Source organism: Narcine bancroftii, chromosome 6 (assembly GCF_036971445.1).
Source record: "Narcine bancroftii isolate sNarBan1 chromosome 6, sNarBan1.hap1, whole genome shotgun sequence".
Classification (NCBI taxonomy): domain Eukaryota; kingdom Metazoa; phylum Chordata; class Chondrichthyes; order Torpediniformes; family Narcinidae; genus Narcine; species Narcine bancroftii.
The window spans coordinates 54,534,081-54,558,462 of record NC_091474.1 but is presented as its reverse complement, the minus strand read 5'-3'; the positions used below and the strand labels follow the sequence as shown (position 1 = coordinate 54,558,462).

General features: G+C 41.2%; 1 protein-coding gene across 8 annotated transcripts in view; it reads left to right on the top strand.

Annotated features, from left to right (window-relative positions):
- The window catches only part of rabep1 (rabaptin, RAB GTPase binding effector protein 1), a 314,581-nt gene that overhangs the window by 236,455 nt on the left and 53,744 nt on the right, over positions 1-24,382 (top strand). For 5 of the 8 annotated variants that reach the window (XM_069885028.1, XM_069885024.1, XM_069885023.1 and 2 more), the window contains 3 exons: positions 3,310-3,408; positions 3,844-3,984; positions 5,926-6,115. In XM_069885028.1, the coding sequence (XP_069741129.1) occupies positions 3,310-3,408; positions 3,844-3,984; positions 5,926-6,115 (430 nt within the window). The remainder of the gene's footprint in view (positions 1-3,309; positions 3,409-3,843; positions 3,985-5,925; positions 6,116-24,382) is intronic. The other 3 variants (XM_069885026.1, XM_069885025.1, XM_069885027.1) reach the window with 3 other exon arrangements.

The following is a 24,382-nucleotide window of genomic DNA, read 5'->3' as shown; positions in this document are numbered from 1 at the left end:
CAATTCGGGTGGGTTTAAATCTGGCATTCCGAAATCCAGAAAAATCCGAAATTCGGAACACACTGTCCCTCAAGGGTTCCGGATAAAGGATTTATCCAGTTAGTGTAATAGCATTGCACTAACTGCTTAGGTTTTATCTCAAAGGTTGATTAACCTGTTCTTATCACTGCCATGGCTAAGTCACAGAATATCATTGTGGAGGATATGGGGAAAAAGAAGATTTGCAAGGATGTTGTTATGACCTTAGGAACTGAATTACAGGGAAAAGTTAAACAGGTTAGGATGTCATTCCTGGAATGCAGAATGAGGGGAGAGTTGATAACATATAATATTATGAGGAGTTTAGCTACAGTAAATGTAAGCAGGCTTTTTTCATTGATGTTAGGTGAAATAATAACTAGAGGACATGAGTTAAGGATGAAAGGTGAAATGTTTAAAGGGAATATTGGAGAACTTCATGCAGTATGGTGAGAGTGTAGAATGAGCCCCCAGCTGAAGTGGTGAATGTGGGCTCCATTTTGATGTTTAAGGAAAAATTTGGAGAGGGACATTGATGGGAGAAACATGGAGAGCCATGATCCTAATGCAGCTCAAGGGGACAAGTCTGAATAATATTTTGGTGCAGAATAATAATGGCTGAAGGGCCTGTTTCTGTGGAATATTGTTCTGTGGGTAAATTTGTAAATACAAAAGGAAAGAGAGTAGGACAATAAGATAATCAGCCAAGATTGTATTGAAAGGTGGAGCAGCCTTAAAAGAAGAAATGGCCTCCTTTCCCTTTCTTGTATCTGAGCCCAGCGCACACACACACTCTCTTTCTTTATAAATGCTGGGAATCAAGAGGTGTAAAGGGTATGACAGTACCCTCCATAATATTTGGGATGAAAACATTTTAAATTTGTTATCAAACAATTTACATATGCTTAAAATGGATATTTTAGATTTTATTAAGGGGTATTTGTGTACATTTTGATTTGACCATGTAGAAATTATAGCACTTTCTTTTAGATAATCCTCTCATTTCAGGGCACCATAATATTTAGGATATAGTAATGGGATGTATATTAAAATAATCATTTTGTACTTTGTTGTATATCCCTTGCATGCAATGACTTTTGATTCATAAACATCACCAGGTGCTGAGTATCTTCTCTGGTGATGCTCTGTCAGGCCTCTACTGCAACCATCTTTGTTTCAGGGGCTTGTTCCCTTAACTTTTCTCTTCAGCATATGGAAGGGATGCTTAATTGAATTTGGATCGGGTTACTAAGTTGGCCATTGTGATGAATGTCTGCCAAGCTTCCTGTCTCCCCTCTGGCGAGCCTTGCTGTACTAACATTGGCTGTGCATTATCTCTACTGTTAAGGACACTCCCCTTGGGTATAACTGTGTATGCACCTACTGTCTTTCATTATTGTTTATTTATTAGTTTATTAGTTTCTGCTAATAAAAGCCATGATTATTGTTTGACCACATCGTCTTTGTCTACTTCATCAACTGGCACTTCAGCCATTCAATAATTTTCCAGTTTTTAGCTTTGAAAAACTCCTTTGTTGCTTTAGCAGTATATTTGGGATCATTGTCTTCTGTAGGATGTTGGGCCATCCAGTGAGTTTGGAGGCATTTGCTTGAACCTGAGCAGGTAAGATGTATCTATACACCTCAGAATTCATTTTGTTACTGCCATCAGCAGTTAGATTATCAATGATGATAAGTGATCCAATGCCTGTGGCAGCCATGCATGCCCAGGCTATAAGACCCCCACTGCCATGTTTCACAGATGAGGTGGTGTGCTTTGAATCTTGGGCAGTTCCATTACGCCTCCACACTTTGCTCTTGCTATCACTCTGATTCAGATTAGTCTTGTTCACATTTGTCTACAAGACCATTTTCCAGAATTTTCCAGATTCTTTTAAATACTTCTTGACAAACTGTAATCTGGCCATCCTGTTTCTGTGGCCACCTCATGGTTTGCACTTTGCAGTGTAGCCTCTATATTTCTGTTCATGAAGTCTTCTGTGGACAGAAATCATTGGCACATCCACACCTACCTCCTAAAGAGTGTTTCTGATCTGTTGGACGGGAGTTTAGTGATTTTTCTTCATTATGATGAGTGGAGGTCTTCCTTGGTCTACCAGTCCCTTTGCAATGACTGAGTTGATTTTGGAAATCCTAAGGTTTGGGCGATGACTCTTACTGTTTTATTCTTGTTTTCAGCCTCACAATGGCTTCTTTCACTTTCATTGGCACAACTCTGGTCCTCAAGTTGAAAAATGGCAAATTTAGACTCCAACAGATCAAAAGTTTAGAAGCCTTGCTCTTTTATACCTACATCAATGAAGCAATTAAACATACTTGAGTATTCACAAATGCCTGTGAAGCCAAATGCCCCAAATATTATGGTGCCCTGAAATGGAGGAACTATGCATAAAAAGTGCTGTAATTTCTACATGGTCAAATAAAAATCTAAAATGTGCACTTTAATCACATGTGAATTGTTTGATTACAAATGTAAAACTGTGGAGCACGGGGGCAAATAAAGGAAAAAGTCTGTGTACTTGTCCCATACATTATGGAGGGCACTGTATGTAAATATAAATTAATTCTTCCGATCATTGGGGAAAAAGGCTCACTAATCTATCAAAATATAGTAAACATGAACTTGACTTAATATTAGCTTAATATTATCATTCACCACTTTTCCATTCTAATTTAAGGCTAATTTTTAAATGTTTCACTCTCTGCACTGTAGAATGTCAAACAGTATAGCAATGGAACAGCCCTCTGGCTCGCAAGGTTCGTGCTACTATACAATTCATGTATTGGCTTTCCAATGACGCAATCTACTTTTGTAACAGAATACATTTTTATTGCTGTAGTCCAACAGAAATAATGTCATAGTAAGCAAAAACATGCAAAAAAATTAAAACTGCAGGAATAATCCAGTTTCTACAGCTCTGACCTATTGACACCCATGTACACCATGTACTGTTACTGTACATCTATTCTTTGTAGTAAATTGCTATATTTCCAGAGCAAATGCAAATTGATCATTTTTAAAATATGAATTAATTCTTGTTGAAAGGCTTCAGCCTGATCCTTCTTTTCCGCTCACTGTTGCTGCTCAATCTGCTAAATTGCTCCAGCTTCAGGTTCCAGCATCTGCTGTGTTTTCAAGTATTTTCTGGATTGTTTTGAACAGACATTGAATGGAATCCATAAATAGGTGTTGTGATAATGGTCAGCATATATTTTATTGAGCTGTATATCTTGTTGAACACTTCACTCACTGTGAATTTATTCTCCCAGGTGGCTAGACTAATGCAACGAGCACAGGAGGCTGAGAGCTTGCTTACCAATGTCCAACAGTTGTTTTACCAAACCAAGCGAAGCACCCAGGAGCAAATGGTTTGTCACCTCAAATTGGGAAAATTAGTTTTGGGTCTTTAACTTTTCATGCCAAGTTTTACAGTTCTGAATGCAGCTCAGTAACTGAAATTATTTGAATATGACCCTAATTATACAACACAAAAACATTACTGCACGTTGTTATAAGGCAAATAGTGTCATGAACAGTCATATTTATCTTCCTCCTTTGAAAACACCATCAGGATATTATAACACTTAATAAAATTAACCATGATAAAGCATTCATATTAGTCAATTGTTGGAGAATATGTTTAATCAAAATCATCAATAAGTAATCTTGCCAGTTTGATTCCATCTTTGAACTATAGATTCGGTTGTCTTTAAGTGATTTTTGAAGTAAAAAATTTTGCAAAACTTAAAAAGCTGGTGGTGAAAAGCTGAATGTTTTGTGTGAACCATCAATGTTTTCTAAAGGCAGTGCTTATTCAAGCACGGGAACAAGTGTCTGAGGAGTTGACAAGGCTGCAGAAAGAAAATGAGAGTCTTCAGGGAAAGCATAGTTTGCATTCTTCTGTCCTTCAGGAAGAGAACTTCGTTCCACCAGATGCAGTAGAGGTAATTTCATGGTCTAGTCTTTTGATTGCATGTGAATGTTTATGAAAGATAAGGTCAGCTGGTTGTTTCCAGTGAAAAGGGATCAATATCGGGTGGGCTGGGACTTAATGTGAGGTGTGGATTGCGGCCATGGAGTGCATTCTAATACCATTCCCTTTGATTTAAGCTATAGCTATTCAATCTACTTATAAATCAGAGCGAGATTATTATTAACATGACACAATGAGGTTTTTGGGTTCATACCAGTTCAATAAGGAGACTTGCAGCTACATTGGCACCAATGATAATGGTACTACAATATATTCAGTTATAAGCATGTACAGTTCTCTAATTATTCTTCACGTCATTCTAAGCTTGTAAACATATGCTGCAAATTGTTCTAAATGTAACTTAAATAAGAATGATGAACTTATTGTCATATACATTGTACAAAGTACACGTGCACCAAAATATGTACTTGATGCAGTTGAACACGTACTTCAGGAAAAAATGCAGTAGTATACTGTGACAGATTGTGTTGTGTTTGTATTGCATATAGATATGTTTTTGGGAGATAAATTGGGGAAGATTTTTTAGTGTAGGTCACATACAAACACTTTAAAACAGATCTCATTTAAAATACTGGATCTCTGCTCAAGCCAAACAGGGCGGCTCCTGGAGGCCTTTGGAAAAACTTTGGGGAGTGCCCAAGAGACTTCACTAATGGATTGTTGATTTGAAAAGCAACAGATGAAAGAGATCAGAGGAGTAGTTTGGAGCTGCGGACCATCTATGAGTGCAGCTTGCTGTTCTAAGAGGATCGTGTGGTTTTGCAAGCAGAGGGAGTTGGACAGGCTTTTTCTCAGAGAGAGAGAGAAAGAGAGAGAAAGTTCAGTTCTGCAGTTTTACAGTTGAGCAGCAGCTGGGAATGGAACAGGACAAGCTGGCGAGCTTGTGGAAAAACCCCATTTGGAAGACAGGTTGTGAGTGCTTACCATAAATATTCGTGTACAATGCGAAAAACTTTTTCCCCTTTTTCCCCTCAAAAATAGGGGGGTCGCATTATACTCGAGAGTAACATTTTTTTAAAATTTCCGACTCGAGCAGACAAGCGGCAGCGCGACTCAGACGGGCGAGCAGCAGCGTGACTTGGGCGGCCGAGGGGAGGGGAGGTCACATTGTACAGGAATATTTACGGTAATTCAGCCTAGTCAAAGCCCTTGTGATTCAGACAAGAGGAGAGGACTGGGTGCCTAATGTGGTGATCTGAAAGAAAGAGGTTATCATCTGGAAAACCCTGATGGAGCAAGTTTCTTCGGCAAGACACTGATGTGCCTGATTAAAAAGGATCAGTTTGTGTCCAGGAACAACAAATCTCTCTCTGAAAACAGACAAGAAGCTTCCTGATCGGTAACCATTTACCTTTCAAGCACCAAAGCCTGGTGAACTTCATAAATGTTAAATTCTGTGCACAGTATAAGAATTCCCTGCAACCCGTGAACTTGGAGGAATGAGAAGTGAGATTGGACTGTGAATGAAGGAACTTTTCTAAACTTATACACATGCACTTAGAATTAGAAGGTGGTTAAGCTAATAGGGATAGGTTAAAGTGTGATTCTGTTTTCATGTTTGAAGATAATTAAAAACAACTTTTGTTTAAGTAACCATATGTCTTGGTGAAAATCTATTGTTGCGGGGTTTTGGGGTCCTCTGGGCTAATAACAATACCTTAAATTAAAAATAGCTACAGTAATAAATACAAAAGGTAGGTAGTTAATAAATATTCAGTTACTATACTGCAAGAGGAAACAAAAACATGGGTGACAATAGTGCAGACAGTCCTTTTGTGAAGTAGGAGCAGTCTATTATTACAGGACTAATAACAACTGACTTCTCAACCTTGCAGATAGGATGTGGAAACAAGCATAGAATTACGTTTGAGTGTTTGTCACTTTGATTCAGGAACTACATGAGCTAGTGCAGAAGTACCGTGAAGATATCATCAGTGTGCGAACAGCGGGAGATCACCTAGAGGAGAAACTAAAGGCAGAAATCCTTTTCTTGAAGGAGCAGATTCAAGCAGAGCAGTGTCTGAAGGAGAACATCGAAGAAACTTTACAGCTGGAAATTGATCATTGCAAAGAAGAGATTGGTGAGTGAAGTGAAATACATTTTACCATGTATGAATAAAAAATAGAAAATATTTCTAAAGTTGTCTGCGTGGATGCCTGCAGAATGATATTCTGTGCCCATCATAATAGAGCAGCAATAACTAAATTTGAGCTAGTGGATTGTCATGTACTTAATTTACAATCATAGAACACTGCAGCACAGACATTTTGACCGAAGCTGAAATATTTATTCTGCCTCGTGTTTTCAACCTATACCTGGATCTACCCCTCCCGTTCATGTGCCTATCCAATCTTTTCTTAAACATTGAAATTGAAACTGCTCCACCATCTCTCCTGGCAGCTTGTTCCACACTCTCACCATTCTCTGAGTGAAAAAGATCCCCCAATGTTTTTCTCAAACCTTTCACCCTTAACTTTAAGTCTCACTCACCCTCAGTGGAAAGACCTTGTTAGCTTCTACTTTATCTATCTTTACCCCTATCAAATATCTTTGTGTAAAAAAATCTGAAGAATTATAATGATTTTAATGCATTTTTTTTAGTGTTTTGAAGAAATTGAGCATTAATCTTAACCTCGTCATGTTGTATAAATGACATTTGTTTCCATTATGATCCTTTGGATTATGTACAGAGCAAGTTTCAGTCAGTAACTATTGGAAATAGATGATATGGTTTAGTGATTTGTATGCTGTTTGCTTTGATGTTAAGTTGTCTGGAGTGTATTCTTCAAGACATGTTCTGGAGTATGGTTTGAGAAATTCAGACTGTGTCGTTGAAAAGGCTGAAACCTCCCATTGTTGAATGAAGCAGGAGATAGTGGCTGCTCTCCTCAATCGACCTATGAGTTCCTTCACCATTTCTGTGTAGATTTTCATATTTCTCTCTGATTTATGTGGTAGGTTTAAAACTAATATGGTGCTGTGAGCACCAGTTGAAAACAGCAGAAAGTTCACAGTTCAGCCTGGGTTTGTCTCTCCAAACTATTTCTACAAAATTTATATTGAGATGTTGGGAGGAAGCTATGTCCAACAAAAATGCATTACCTAAGATGGAAATGGAAATGCAGTTTCACAAGTTTCTGAAATTTCCTTGCAATCTCCTGTCATCAAGTTCTTACATTTGACACAGATTAGTTTTTATTAGCAAAATGCTTAATGAACACACTTTAAGGAAGATTCAGTACCTCTTTGGTTGTGTTGATACTGGAGAATACTTAAAAGAGCAAAAGTAGAGAGTTTGACACAATGAAAAATCATTGAGGACCACATTGTTGAGACTCAACATTGTTTAACAATGCTGAAGGAAAAAGGAGGCAACATGTGCCTGGACGTTGGGGAGGTCGTAAATGAATACAGTATTTACCAAACATGTGCATGTAGGTTGGGGAGGTCCTATCTTCTTTCTTGGCTTGGCTTCGCGGACGAAGATTTATGGAGGGGGTAAATGTCCACGTCAGCTGCAGGCTCGTTTGTGGCTGACAAGTCCGATGCGGGACAGGCAGACACGGTTACAGGGGAAAATTGGTTGGTTGGGGTTGGGTGTTGGGTTTTTCCTCCTTTGCCTTTTGTCAGTGAGGTGGGCTCTGCAGTCTTCTTCAAAGGAGGTTGCTGCCCGCCGAACTATGAGGCGCCAAGATGCACGGTTTGAGGCGATATCAGCCCACTGGCAGTGGTCAATGTGCCAGGCACCAAGAGATTTCTTTAGGCAGTCCTTGTACCTTTTCTTTGGTGCACCTCTGTCACGGTGGCCAGTGGAGAGCTCTCTAAATAACACGATCTTGGGAAGGCGATGGTCCTCCATTCTGGAGACGTGACCCACCCAGCGCAGTATATACCAAACATGTGCCTGGAGGTTGGGGAGGTCCTAAATGAGTACAATATTCACCAAACATGTGCCGGGAGGTTGGGGAGGTCCTAAATTAATACATTATTCACTAAACATGTGCCTGGAAGCTGGGGAGGTCCTAAATGAGTACAATATTCACCAAAAGGGAAGGCTGGAAGTCATAGGGAGCGTTGGTTTTCGAGGAATATTAGAAATTTGGTTAGGAGAAAGAGGGAGGTGTACAAGAGGTATAAACAGCAGGGAGATGAGAAATTGAAAGAGGACTACAAGGAGTGTAGAAAAAATCTTAAGAAAGAAATTAGAAAGGCCAAAAAGAGGCACGAAGAGGCTTTGGCAGGCAGAGTAAGAATAAATCCAAAGGGTTTCTATAGGTACATTAAAACTAAAAGATTAGTGAGGGATATAATTGGACCCCTTGTAGATAGGGAGGGTAGGCTATGTGAAAAGTCAGAGGAGATGGGGGAAATTTTAAATGATTTCTTTTCCTCAGTATTCACTAGGGAAAAAAATATTGTACCATTTGAAGTAAAGAAAAATAGTGGGGAGGTCATCAATCATATAAGGATAACCGAGGAGGTAGTGATGGTAGTGTTAAAAAAGATAAAGGTGGACAAATCTCCGGGTCCAGACAATGTATTCCCAAACATGTGCATGTAGGTTGGGGAGGTCCTATCTTCTTCTTTGGCTTGGCTTCGCGGACGAAGATTTATGGAGGGGGTAAATGTCCATGTCAGCTGCAGGCTCGTTTGTGGCTGACAAGTCCGATGCGGGACAGGCAGACACGGGGTGACTAGTGTACAGATAGTGGGACCATTAACAGAGATATTTAGGATGTCACTGGTCACGGGGGTAGTGCCAGAGGATTGGGGGGTGGCTCATGTTGTTCCGCTGTTTAAGAAAGGGTCCAAATGTAAGTCTGGAAATTATAGACCTGTGAGTCTGACGTCTGTGATGGGTAAGTTGATGGAAAGTGTTCTGAGGGATGGCATTTACAAATAGTTGGAAGAACAGGGATTAATAGGTAGTAGTCATCATGGTTTTGTCAGGGGTAGATCATGCTTAACAAACCTTATAGAGTTTTTCGAGGGGGTTACAAAAAAAATTGATGAAGGGAAGGCTGTGGATGTTGTCTATTTAGAATTTAGTAAAGCTTTTGACAAAGTTCCCCACAGGAGGTTAGGAAAAAAGGTGGAGGCATTAGGTATAAATAAGGAGGTAGTGAAACGGATTCAGCAATGGTTGGATGGGAGGTGTCAAAGAGTACTGGTAGAAAATTGTTTGTCAAATTGGAGGCCGGTGACTAGTGGAGTTCCTCAGGGATTGGTCCTGGGTCCACTATTGTTTGTTATATATATTAATGATATGGAGGAAGGAGTGGTAAATTGGATAAGTAAGTTTGCAGATGATACAAAGATTGGTGGTATTGTGGACAGTGAGGAAGATTACCGTAGCTTAAAAAGAGATATAGGAAAGCTAGAGGAGTGGGTTGAGAAATGGCTGATGGAATTTAATACAGATATCTGTGAAGTGTTGCATTTTGGAAAGGCAAATCTAAATAGGTCATATACATTGAATGATAGACAGTTGAGGAGTGCAGAGCAACAAAGGGATTTAGGAGTTATGGTTAATAGTACCCTCAAAGTTGATTCTCAGGTAGATAGAGTGGTGAAGAAGGCATTTGGAATGTTGGCCTTCATAAATCGGAGTATTGAATTCAAGAGTTGGGATGTTATGATGTAATTGTACAAAGCATTGGTGAGGCCAAGTTTGGAATACTGTGTGCAGTTTTGGTCACCGAATTATAGGAAGGATATAAACAAAATAGAGAGAGTGCAGAGAAGTTTCACGAAAATATTGACAGGATGTCAGGGTTTGAGTTACAGAGAAAGGTTGAGCAGCCTGGGGCTTTTTTCTCTGGAGAGTTGAAGATTGAAGGGGGATTTGATGGAGGTGTTCAAGATTTTAAAAGGGACAGAGAGAGTCAACGTGGATAGGCTTTTTCAATTAAGAGGGGGGGATATTCAAACCAGAGGCCATGGTTTGAGATTGCAGGGGGAAAATTATAAGGGGAACATGAGGGGAAATTTCTTAATGCAAAGGGTGGTTGGGTTGTGGAATAAGCTTCTGGCAGAGGTGGTTGAAGCAAGGACATTATTTACATTTAAGGAAAGACCGGATAATTACATGGAGGGGAGAGGATTGGAGGGGTATAGACCAGGTGCTGGTCAGTGGGACTAGGAGGGTGGGGATTTATTCCAGCATGGACTAGTAGGGCAAAACTGACCTGTTCTCTGCTGTATATGGTTATATGGTTATAATTATTTATATAGGACCTTGATCAAGATGAGATCAGAATAGATCATGGGGGAAGAAGTGCTGTATCTTCTTAAAAACATTGATTGATAAGTCCCTGGAGCTAGACACGATATACCCCAGGTTGCTGTGGTGTTGGCTATAATCCTTGCATCCACCTTGGCCACAGGGTCAGTGCTGGAGGATTGGAGAATGCAACTGTAGTCCCTTGTATAAAAAAGGTAATAGGGAAAATCCTGGGCATTATAGACTAGTAAGTGGAGTGGATTATTAAGGACAGGATATATGAGCATTTGCAGAACTACAGTCCTCTCAATCTGTGTGGCTTTGTGAAGGCAAGGTCAGGCTCATGAGCATAATTGAGTTTTTTGAGGTAACAAATGAAAGAGTGGTAGATGTGTCAATTTGGATTTTAATAAGGCAGTTAACAAGGTCTCCCATTCAGAAAGTCATGAGGCATGGGATTCATGGAACCTTGGCTGTGTAAATTAAAAATTTGCATAATGTAGAAAGCAGAGAGTAGTAGTGGAAGAAAAGTATTCTGCCTGAAGGTCGGTGACTAGTAGCGCCGCAAGAATCTGTTGTGGATCCTCTGCTCTTTGTGATTTTTATAAATTACCTGGATGAAGAAGCGGAAGGATGAGTCTGTAAGTTTGTAGATTATATGAAGGTTGGAGGATGGTAATGATCAGCCATGATCTAAAATGGCGGTGCTGGCCCGACGGGCCAAATGGCCTACTCCAGCTCCTATTGTCTATTGTGGATGGTGTTGAAGGTTGTCATAGTTTACAAAAGGATATAGACAAGATGCAGAGTTGGGTGGTGGCAGATGAAGTTCAATTTGGATAAGTGTGAGGTGATGCATTTTGGAAAGACAAACCTGGAGGTTGAGTATAGTGCTAATGGACAGATAACAGTGTGAATGACAGAGGGAACTCGAGTTCAAATCCATGCATCTCAAGGTTGCCGCGCTGGATGAGAGGATAGTTCAGAAGTTTATGAGATGCTGAGCTTTATTAGTCAGGGATTGAGTTCAAGAGTTGAGAAGACATGTTACAACTCTACAAATCTCTGGTGAGACCACACTTCAAGTATTGTATTCAGTTCTGGTCATCTCATTATAGGAAGGATGTGGAAGCTATGGAAAGGGTACAGAGATTTACTAGGATTTTGCCTGGATTGGAAAATAAGTCTTGTGAGCAAGGTTAGCAGAGCTGGGACTTTTCTATTTAGTCCATAGAAGAATGAAAGGAGACTTAATAGAGGTCTACAAAATTTTGAGAGGCATTATGAGATAAGGTGCACAGCCAGTGTCTTTTTCTCAGGACGGGAGTAGCAAGTACTCTGTAGCCTCATCCTTGATAGTCAACTCCCAACATTTTCCCAATCACTGATGTCAAGCTAACCAGTCTATAATTTCCTTTTTGTGGCCTCCCTCCCTTTTTGCAATTTTATAGTTCTTTAGAACCATACCAGAATCTCTTGATTTCTGAAAGATCATTACGAATATCTCCACAATCTACCTTTCAGAACTTGGGGATGCAATCCATCTGGCCTGGAGACTTTTCTACCATTCGACCATTCAGCTTTCTGAGTACCTTCCCCCTTGAAATAGAACTGCACTCATTTCCTTCCCTGAACACCCTTCGACATCTGGCCCACTGCTCATGTCTTCTGCAGCAAAGACCGATGCAAAATACTCATTTTTTCCTCCGCTGTCTCCTTGTCTCCCATTATTTTTCTCCAGCGTTATTTTCTAGTTGTCCTATATCTACCCCAGGCTCTTTTACTCTTTACACACTTGAATTTGTGCTTTGTATCATCTTTGATATTATTTGCTAGCCTACTTTCAAACTTCATCTTTTCCCCACCTGAGTTTTTTTAGTTAACTTCTGCAATTAATTTTTGTTGCCTTGTATGCTCTTTCCTTTTCTTTTACATTGGCAATCTCCCGTGACGGCTATAACATTGCCTCTTCTATTTGCTGTTGTAATTGTCCACATCCTGGCTACTGTTTGGAAGTCTGTCCCCCTCTGCCAACAGTGTCTTTTTGCCCATGTTAGCTTTGCCCATACCCCTCCATAAATCTTCGTCCACGAAGCCAAACCAAAGAAGAAAGAAAAAAAAGAAAGAGTTAGGCATTGGAAGGGTCAGTCTCAAGCAACTGGAAAATTCACATATCCAGTATCAGTCAATCCCCATAGGTGCTGGATACCGGGTGTTTTACTGTACTCCCAGATTCCCTCTGCTCTACAATCTCCCCAGATACCTACCGTTCACTGTATAGGTCCAAAATACAACACCTCACATTTCTCTGCATTAAATTCCATCAACCATTCCTCTTCCTCCTTGCCCAACTGATCAAGATCCTACTATAATCTTTGGCAAATTTCTTCACTTTCTACAGTACCAGGCACTTTAATGTACCTTCAAACTTGCTGCTCGTGCTATCATTGATATCAATGACAAACAATCACAACCTACAATGATTCTATATCTTCTGATCCTATGTCTCCTCTAATGCTTTAATGTTTTTCCTTACCAACAGAGCCATTGCCACTCCTCTGCATACCTGCCTCTCCTCTCAATACACTGTGCATCCTTTCAGCCTCCAATGACATGACATCCATCCTTTCGCCACGACTCTGTGACATCACAACATCGTACCTGCCAGTGTGTAGCTGTACTACAGAGTCATCTGGTTTACTTCTTGTGCTGCGTGCATTTAAATACAAAACCGTAGCCTGGTTTTTTTGTTATTTTTGACTGTGTCCCAGTTGCATTGCAACATCCCTATGGCTGCAATTTTCCCCAATCTGCCTATCTTTCCACACAATCTCCCTACCAGCTGGCCCTAATTGAACACCAACCACCTCTTCCTCTTTTTCATCACTTTGGTTCCCAACCCCTACGAATTGAGCTCAAGTCCCCTGCCCCAACAGCATTATCAAATCTACCTGCTAGAATATTGGTTCCCCTCGACTTCATGTGCTACCCATCCCTCTGATACAGGTCAGCCCCTTTCCCAGAAAAAGTTCCAATAATCCAAGACCTTGAAACCTTGTCCCCTGCGCCATCTCTTCAACTACGCATTTATCTGTGTTATCTTCCTGTTCTGTTCTAACCTTCCCCAGCTCATGGCATTGGGAGAATTCAGAGATGACCACCTTGGAGGTCCTGCTCTCAGTCTCTTTCCTAACTCTCTAAACTTACTTTGCAGAATCTCTGCCCCACTCCTGCTCATGTCCTGCCCATGACCTCTGGCTGATCACCTTACCCCTTAAGAATATTCTGCTCCCACTTAGACAGATCCTGGTCCGAGCACCCGGGAAGCAACACACTATCATGGAGTTTTTTTTTGCAGCTGCAGAATCTCCTATCTGTTCCCCTGACTATCGAGTCCCCTGTGACTATAGCTCTACCTGTCTTCAGTTTTCCCTTCTGAGGCTCATGGCTGACCACAGTGCTTTGGTCTGGCTGTTGCTGGCCCAGATAGGTTATCACCCCCAGTAGTATCCAAAGGGAACATGTTGCTGAGATGCTGCCTTCCTGTTCCCTTTCCCTCTCCTGACTGGCACACAGCTACCTTCCTTCTGCCTCCTAGATGTGATTGCATCTCTATAACTCCTATCTGTCTCTCCCTCAGCATCCTAAATAATGTGGAATTCATCAAGCTTCATGTTTCCTAACCGTCCTTTAAGAAGGTGCAGTTGGATGCACTTCTCACAGATATAGTCATAGGAGATATTGTTTGCTTCCCTGACTAATCACATTTTGCAAGAGGAGCTTGTCTCTGCCCTGGGTGCCATTCCCATTATTTATTAAAGATCATCCTGACTTGCCCACACAAATGAAAGTCTTTCACTGCACCAGTCCCACCTGCCTATGTTTGACCCATTCCTTCTCACCCCATCCTATCTGTGCGTCTGCCCAATTTTCTCTTGTACCTTACACAGTACCTACCTCAGCCACCTCCTCCGGCAGCCCATTGCGTACACCCCACCACCTCCGTGGGTTCCTATTAAATCTCTCCTATCCACCTTAAACTCATCTCCTTTGGTTCCCGATTCCTATACACTGGGCAAAAGGCTCTTTGCATTCACGTGATCTATTCTTCTTATGATTTTGTACTCTATGAGGTCATCCATTACCTTCTGCATAGCAAGGAATAAAACCCTAACCTGATCAACCTCTCCCTATAGCTCAGGCTATCTTCTCTGCACCCACTCCAGCTTGACAACATCTTTCCTGCAGCACGATGACCAAAACTGAACACAATTCTCCAAATGGGTCCTCACCAGCATCTTGAATAACTGCAACATGACCTCCCAACTTCTACTCTCAATACCCTGATGAAGGCCAATGTGCTGAAAGCCTTTTTCACCACTATTTTTGACTCCATTTCAAGGTACAGTATTTAGAATTCAAGCAATCAGCAAAAAAAGGGAAATAAATAAATAGAATGGAATGAATAAGAATAAATAAAAAATTTAATAAAAGTTTAAAATTTTTAAAATAAATGTTCTCTGAAGTAACCAATAAACCTTTGGTGAAGATGGGAACAAAGATTCAGCCAGCGTTGTGCCTTGGTCGTGCTTTGCTCATAGCAGCTGTGTGAATAAAGTTGTGTTTGATTAGGATCGCATCACTTAGGATGGTTGATGCTGTTGGCTGCCTGCTTAGTAAGAGTCTTCGTAGGAGGCTTCGTATAATTTAAGTAAGACTTTACCTGTAAACTTGGGGGAGGGGGGTTAATTATGAAGGTGGCATGGTTCACGTAGCAATTACAGCGCCAGCCACCAGGGTTCAAATTATAATTTTGTAGGTTACAGGAATTACCTAATTTAAGTTAACTTTACATATGATTAATAGCACTGATTTGTTTTTCTGAATTACTTTACATTTTGCACTTTCTTTTGTCTTTTAAGTTTGTGTATTCATATGCCGGTGTATTAGTTAGTTACGCAGTCTCTTCAGTCTGAGGCGCCTGCAAGCTCACACCAAGACACAAGAGCAACTTATCCGTGAACTACTCTTTGCAGACGATGCCACTTTAGTTGCCCATTCAGAGCCAGCTCTTCAGCGCATGCCGTCCTGTTTTGCAGAAACTGCCAAAATGTTTGGCCTGGAAGTCAGCCTGAAGAAAACTGAGGTCCTCCATCAGCCAGCTCCCCACCAATACTACCAGCGCCGCCCACATCTCCATCGGGCACAGTCAACCAGTTTACCTACCTCAGCTGCACCATTTCATTGGATGCAAGGATCGACAAAGAGAGACAACAGACTCGCCAAGGCAAATAGCGCCTTTGGAAGACTACACAAAAGAGTCTGGAAAAACAATCACCTGAAGAAACACACAAAGATCAGCGTGTACAGAACCGTTGTCATACCCACGCTCCTGTTCGGCTCTGAATCGTGGGTCCTCTACTGGCATCACCTACGGCTTCTAGAACGCTTCCATCTGCGCTGTCTCCGCTCCATCCTCAACATTCATTGGAATGACTTCATCACCAACATCGAAGTACTCGAGCTGGCAGAATCCGCAAGCATCGAATCCACGCTGCTGAAGACCCAACTGCGCTGGGTGGGTCACGTTTCCAGAATGGGGACCATTGCCTTCCCAAGATCGTGTTATATGGCGAGCTCTCCACTGGCCACCGAGACAGAGGTGCACCAAAGAAGAGGTACAAGGACTGCTTAAAGAAATCTCTTGGTGCCTGCCGCATTGACCACTGCCAGTGGGCTGATATCGCCTCCAACCGTGCATCTTGGCGCCTCACAGTTCGGCGGGCTGCAACCTCCTTTGAAGAAGACCGCAGAGCCCACCTCACTGACAAACAGACAAAGGAGGAAAACCCAACACCCAACCCCAACCAACCAATTTTCCCTTGCATCCGCTGCAACCGTGCCTGCCTGTCCCACATTGGACTTGTCATTCATCAACGAGCCTGCAGCAGACATGGACATACCTCTCCATAAATCTTCGTCCGCGAAGATTCACATATTCAGTATCAGTCAATCCCCATAGGTACTGGATACCGGGTATTTTCCTGTATTCCCAGATTCCCTCTGCTCTACAATCTCCCCAGATACCTACCGTTCACTGTATAGGTCCAAAATACAACACCTCACATTTCTCTGCATTAAATTCCATCAACCATTCCTCTTCCTCCTTGCCCAACTGATCAAGATCCTGCTATAATCTTTGGCAAATTTCTTCACTTTCTACAGTACCAGGCACTTTAATGTACCTTCAAACTTGCTGCTCGTGCTATCAATGACAAACAGCAACAAATGCTGTGGCCACTAGTCACAGGTGTCCAGTTCGAGAAACAACCTTTGCTTTTTTCATGAAACCAATTTATTCACTCTATCTCACATTGGATCCCATGTGATCTAACCTCCCAGAGCAGCCTACTATTGAAGACAGATGATTAGCAAATGCAAAATACAAATCATATTTGAGTGTATAGTGAAAATAAACATCAAAGACCAGGGGAAAGCTGGTTTAAAAAGAATCAGGGTCTAAATGAACATTGGAAAAATATGTTAACAAGTCATCACTGAGAAATGGGTAGAATGCAAATTCTATTGTCCTATTAGGTAAAGCTGTCCTCGTTACAGGAAAGATGTGGACGCTGTAAAGATGGTACAGATGAGATTTACAAGGATGCTGCCTGAATTGGAGACTTTGCCTTATGAGGGTAGGTTGAGTGAACTTGGTCTTTTCTCCTTGGAGTGATGGAGAATGGGAGTTAACCTGATAGAAATGTACAAGATGAAAGGCATTGATCGTGTCGATGGCCAGAGGTTTTTTCCCCAAGGCTGGAAATCCTCAATAGGTCAACGTGATATATGGATGTTGAGATGAGTTGTCGTGGCTTTTAAATTTAAATTTTAAATTTAGACATTCAGCACAGTAACAGGCCATTTTGGGTCATGAGTCTGTGCCGCCCAATTTACACCCAATTAACCTACACCCTGATATGTTTTTAAAGTTGGGAGGAAACTGGAGCCCTGGAGAAAACCCACACAGTTACAGGGAGAACATATAAACTCTTTACAGATAGCGTGGGATTTGAACCCTGGTCTTGATTGCTAGTCTGTAAAGGCATTGCTCTAACCTCAATGCCAATCACAGCTCTTTGTAATCATTAATGTTCCAACACATCAGCTCTCTATGTTGACGGTGCTGAGGTTTAATCACTTCCTTCTCAGGCAGAGAAGTCACAAATGTGGCAGCCTCCAGTTGCTGGAGATCTTGCTCCAACTCAGCTGGGAAGTTGCAAATGTCTTACATTGCAGGCCATTGTAAAGAAGTAAAACATTAGCTGCCATTGGATGCTGAGTGGTGCTTTCTTTACATCACCTTGCTGGAATGACATTGGTTGTGGAATCAGTGAACTAGTCCCATTGTTGCCAGGCTATACTGGCTTTGATTGTGGACAACCCCCTCCCCTCCACTCCCCAAGCGTTTGATATCCTATTATTTTTACCCCTGCATGTTCCGCTCTGACTGTGTGTGGTCATGGCGTCTCTGAGGGAGTAACTGTATGGGAGGTAGAGAAATGGGGAAGATCATTCAGTACATAACCTTCATGTAGGAGCTCCATTTATGTGTTTGATTGAAGGTGACAGGAACAGATGAGTGAGCCTCTGTACATGATAGAATCGGAATTTATTGTCATAAACAAATCACGGCACCATCACAGTTCAAACATTCACATAAACTGGGGCAGTCAACTTTTCACCATGCATGGGCGGGATGGTGTGTCAGTGGTTGAACAGCAGGCCACACTGATGTGACCATAAATTAAATAAATTTATAAATAGATTAGCTGAATAAATAAATAAATAAATAAATAGATGATGGTGATGATGATGCATTTCACGTCAGCTTTGAATCTCTATATGCCAAGTCTCTAATGTTAATGAAACTTCTGATTTCCATGTAACAGCAATGCATTTCCTTGCTATTACTAAAGCTAACTTAACAAATTAAGTTAAAAACTCACGTGAATAGGGTGGTGAAGAAGGCTTTTAGTATGCTGGCCTTTATCAATCATTGCATGGAATATAGGAGTTGGGAGGTGATGTTGAGATTGTATAAGACGTTGGTGCGGCCTAATTTGGAGTTCTGTGTGCAGTTCTGGTCGCCTAATTATAGGAAGGATATAAACAGAGTGGAGAGAGTGCAGAGAAGGTTTACCAGAATGTTACCTGGGTTTAAGGGAGAGATTGGACAGATTAGGTCTTTATTCTTTGGAGCGTAGAAGGTTGAGAGGGGATTTGATAGAAGTATTTAAGATTATGAAAGGGATAGACAGAATGGATATGGATAGACTATTTCCGTTAAGAGGAGGAAAGATTAAAACAAGAGGACATGAGTTAAGAATTAAGGGGCAGAGGTTTAGAGGTAACATGAGGGGGAACTTCTTTACTCAGAGAGTGGTAGCCGTGTGGAATGATCTTCCGGGAGAAATAGTGGCGGCGGAGTCAATTGTATTATTTAAGAAAAGGTTGGACAGGTATATTGATGAGAAGAAGATGGAGGGTTATGGGCATTGTGCAGGGAGGTGGGACTAGAAAGGGGTGTTTGGTTCGGTGCGGACTAGAAGGGCCTAATGGCCTGTTTCCGTGCTGTAATTGTTATGTTATGTTATGTTAATTGAAAATCTGTCAAAGATAATCTAGGAGTAATGCTTTCAAAATTCCCTAACAACAATAATCCAGGATTTAATGGAAAAGCAACACTAGTAATTTGTTGTAAAACTTACTAACCAAAACCCAAAAAGGATTAACCTTTGAACGAGACCACATAGAATGAAAAAAAGTTCCAACTTCTTTTCCACATCTAAAACATTGGTCCAATATATTTAATCTCCATCTACTCAATTACTTATAATTTAAGGGGTAAATATTCTGTATTTTTACAAAGTATGCTAGAATAATGAGACTAAAATTGCCATTTTTTAAATTATGGTTATGAATTCTCCTGATCAGTGAAGTTTTCCCTAAATAACATAACATAACAATTACAGCACGGAAACAGGCCATTAGGCCCTTCTAGTCCGCACCGAACCAAACACTCCTCTCTAGTCCCACCTACCTGCACAATGACCATAACCCTTCACCTTCTTCTCATCCATATACCTGTCCAGCTTTTTCTTAAATAATAAAATTGACTCTGCCGCCACTATTTCTCCCGGAAGCTCGTTCCACACCGCTACCACTCTCTGAGTAAAGAAGTTCCCCCTCATGTTACCTCTAAACCTCTGCCCCTTAACTCTTAACTTATGTCTTCTTGTTTCAATCTCTCCTACTCTTAACAGAAATGGTCTATCCACATCCTCTCTGTCTATCCCTTTCATAATCTTAAATACCTCTATCAAATCCCCTCTCAACCTTCTACGCTCTAAAGAATAAAGACCTAATCTGTCCAATCTCTCCCTGTACTCTAGATGCTTAAACTCAGGTAACATTCTGGTAAATCTTCTCTGCACTCTCTCCACTCTCTTTATATCCTTCCTATAATTAGGCGACCAGAACTGCACACAAAACTCTAAATTAGGCCGCACCAACGCCTTATATTCCCAACTCCTATATTCCATGCAATGATTGATAAAGGCCAGCATACTAAAAGCCTTCTTCACCACCCTATTCACATGAGTTTCTACCTTCAGGGAACGATGTACCGTTACTCCTAAATCCTTCTGCTCTTCTGTATTCATCAATGCTCTCCCATTTACTACGTATGTCCTGTTCTGATTCTTCTTACCAAAATGAAGCACCTCACACTTATCAGCATTAAATTCCATCTGCCATTTTTCAGCCCACTTTTCTAAGCAGCCCAAATCCCTCTGCAATCCTTGAAAACCTTCTTCATTATCCACTATTCCGCCTATCTTAGTATCGTCTGCATATTTACTATTCCAATTCACCACCCCATCATCTAAATCATTAATGTATATAATGAACAACAATAGGCCCAATACAGATCCCTGAGGCACACCACTGGTCACCGGCCTCCAACCTGACAGACAATTTTCCACTATCACTCTCTGGCCTCTCCCTTTCAGCCAATGTTCAATCCATTTGACTATCTCAAAATTTATACCTAAAGACTGCACCTTCCTAACTAACCTTCCATGTGGTACCTTATCGAAGGCCTTACTGAAGTCCATATAGACAACATCTACCGCGCTACCCTCATCCACATTCCTAGTCACCTCTTCAAAAAATTCAATCAGATTGGTCAAACAGGACCTTCCGCCCACAAATCCGTGTTGAGTGCTCCTGATCAGACCCTGTCTATCCAGATATTTATAAGTACTATCTCTAAGAACTTTCTCCATTAATTTACCTACTACAGACGTCAAACTTACAGGCCGATAATTGCCAGGCTTCCTCCTTGAACCCTTTTTAAATAACGGAACCACATGCGCAATACGCCAATCCTCCGGCACTATCCCCATCTCTAATGACATTTGGAAAATTACCGTCAGAGCCTCTGCTATTTCCTCCTTTACTTCTCTCAATGTCCTGGGGAAGATCCCGTCTGGTCCCGGAGACTTATCCACCTTTATATTCCTCAAAAGCCCTAACAGTACATCTTTCGTAATCACTATATTCTATATATTTACCCAATTTGCTTTTTCTATCTCACATATCCCAATATCCTTCTCCTTGGTGAATACCGAAGAAAAGAAACTGTTCAATATCTCCCCCATTTCTCTAGGCTCCACACACAGTTTTCCGCTCTGATTCTCTCAGGGACCAATTTTGTCTCTCGCTTTCCTTTTACCATTAACATATTTGTAGAACCCTTTTGGATTAATTTTCACCCTGCTTGCTATAGTGTCCTCGTACCTTCTTTTAGCTTTCCTAATTCCTCTCCTAAGATTCCTCTTACATTCAATGTATTTTTCAAACATCTCCTTAATTCCATGCTTCTTATACCTAATGTACACCTCCCTTTTTCTTCGAACCAAGTTTCCAATATTCCTTGAAAACCACGGCTCTCTCAAACTTTTTGCCCCTCCTTTTAACCTAACAGGAACATAAAGCTTTTGCACTCTCAAAATCTGATCTTTAAAAGACTTCCATCTCTCTACTACATCCTGCCTATAAAACAAATTGTCCCAATGCACACCCTGTAAGTCCTTTCGCATCTCCTCAAATCTAGCTTTTCCCCAATCAAAAACCTCAACCCTTGGCCCTGACTTATATCTTTCCATAATGACATTGAAGCTGATGGCATTATGATCACTGGACCCGAAGTGCTCGCCAACACTAACCTCCGTCACTTGACCCATCCCATTTGCCAACAGTAGATCTAACACCGCTCCTTCTTTGGTCGGCACCTCTACATATTGTTGTAAAAAAAACTATCTTGCACACATTTCACAAACTCTAACCCATCCAGCCCTTTCACAGAAGGTGTTTGAACAATGTTATTTCATATTTTAGATTTAGATTTAGTTATGGGGATTAGTTTAGGGTGGGGTATAGGGTTTTCCTTTAGTTTTTAGTTTTTCTTTAGTTTTTAGTTTTAGGACAGTAGTGCCTTTAGTTTTTTTCTTTTTTATTTATTATTGGCATGAATTTGTAAACATTGTAACATTGTGAACTGTCATTAATTCTTATAATTATCACATATGATAAGGTTCACGCTGAAGACTAGCGTACAAACTTAAAAAGCACAATATAGGAGGTATAGTATTAAGGTGGATAGAGAATTGGTTGATAGGACAGGAAGCAAAGAGTAGGAATAAATAGGTTATTTTCAGAATGGCAGCCAGTGACTAGTGGGGTACCACAGGGCTCCGTGCTGGGGCCACAATTGTTTACAATGTGGAAATAGATAGCAATAGCTCAACATTTGCAGACCACACGAAGTTGGGTAGCGGGGTTGGCTGTGTTGAGGACACTAGGAGGGTGCAGAGTGATTTGGACAAGTTAGCCGAGTGGGTCAAGATGTAGCAGATGCAATATAATGTGGATAAATGTGAGGTTATCCACTTTGGAGGTAAGAACAGGAAAGAGGACTATTATCTAAATGGTATCTGTTTAGGAAAAGGGGAGATACAGAGAGACTTGGGTGTTGCTGTGCATCAATCATTGAAAGTGGGTGTGCAGATGCAGTGGTGGTGAGGAGGGCGAATGGTATGTTGGCATTCATAGCAAAAGGATTTGAGTACAGGAGTACAGAGATCCTGCTGCAGCTGTACAGGGCTTTGGTGAGACCACATCTGGAGAACTGCGTGCAGTTTTGGACTCCTTATCTGAGAAAGGACATCCTCGATATAGAGGGTGTGCAGAGAAGATTCACTAGACTAACACCAGGGATGGAAGGACTTGCATATGAAGAAAGGTTGGATAGACTAGGCTTGTATTCTCTGGAATTTAGAAGATTGAGGGGGGGATCTAAAGAAACAAAATTCTTAAGGGTTGAGATAGACTAGACATAGTTAGGTTGTTTCCAATGCTGGGAAAAACCAGAACCAGGGGTCACAGATTAAGGATAAGGGGGATGTTCTTCAGGACTGAGATGAGGAAAATGTTCTTATCTTAGACTATTCACCAAAGGTGGGAGCCATGCACAGAGTGGGGGGGGGGGGGGGGGTCCTCACAACAAGTGGGGAAACTGCGGGGCCGGATCAATTTGGATCACGGGCCATAGGTTGCCTGCCCTTAATATAAACTTTGTCTTTTCATGAACTATTTTTTATTTATTGTCGTAAGGCAGTGTCTTTGGTTCATTGATTATTCAGGAATCTGATGGCAGAGAGGAAGGAGAAGTCCCTGTGCAGCTGAGTGCTTGTCTTTAGGCTCCTGTACCTTTTTCCTGATGATAGCAGAGTAAAGAGGGCATAGCCTGGGTAGAGGCTGCTTTCTTAAGACACTGCCTCTTGTAGATGACCTTGATGGAGTGGTCTGGTGATTGGATGTCGCAGGCCAAGTTAACAACCCTCCCAACTAAAGTGAAAGGCAATTTTTTTCATTTTTTTAATTATTTTATTTATGATTTTACTCAAATAGTTTTCAACATTATCAGTGTCAATTTTTTCCTTAATTTGTAAGTGATCTTCTCCAGGGGAACACAGCTTTGCGTTTCCATGTTCCAGCACGCCAGGAGTCAGATTTACAGATAACTGCTATGTACATCCTGGCCACTGCCAGTGCAATCATTACGAATTGAATTTGGAATATGGACAGCTTCATTGTAAGTCTTATGCCCACTATATTTCCCAACAGGAACAATTTTGGGACCTGCGAAAATTCTTTGCCTATAATTTTCCCTTGGACTTGACCCAAAAGGGCCTTACGTTGGTACATATCCAGGTTGCATGCACAAAGGTTCCTGTCTAAATGCCGCATCTGAAACATTGATCTGATAATTCTGGTTTAGATCTGTTTATTTTTTGCAGCGTCAGGTATAGCAGGTGCAGAAAGTTGTATTGCACCAACCTGTACCGTGCATTGATTGCAGTCATGCTGGTCCGACGTGTACCGCTCATCAATCACTACTCCTAAGTCTGACTCTCACCTCTGCCTTGATTTGTGAAGGCCAGTTTTAGGTCGTTCCACTTGTAACTAGAGGTACATTGTTGAGATGAATTTCTGTGTGTTCCCCCTTTGAATCATGGTCTCTATGTCGCTGTACTCTGGCTGGGCCATGGTTGGACCTAATTTGTCCTGCAAAAAATATCTTATCTGGAGGTAGCAGTGGAACAGTTTGTTTTATAAGTCATACTTATGTCTTGAGATGTTCAAATTACATTAGTTACATCTGCTCGTAACAGTCCTCTATGATCCTGACACCATTGCAATGCCAGGTGTCCAGGATCTTGTTGTCTGTTTTCGGGGACTGACCCACTTTGATACCTAAATATTGGTTAATTTTGTTCCAGATAGTGATAATTTAGTTTAGTATAGGGCTGCCTCCTTTTCCAGATAGCATTTTGGCGTCCCATTTATAAATAAAGACCTCTGCCACCTTCTCGCCCACCGTGTGCAGGCCAATTTGTGCCCAGAATGGTACATCTCCCCCTTCAAAGAGTGAGGCAATATATCTTGACGGGGCTGCCCAATAGTATTTCTTGAAGCCTGGCATTTGTCATCTACCTA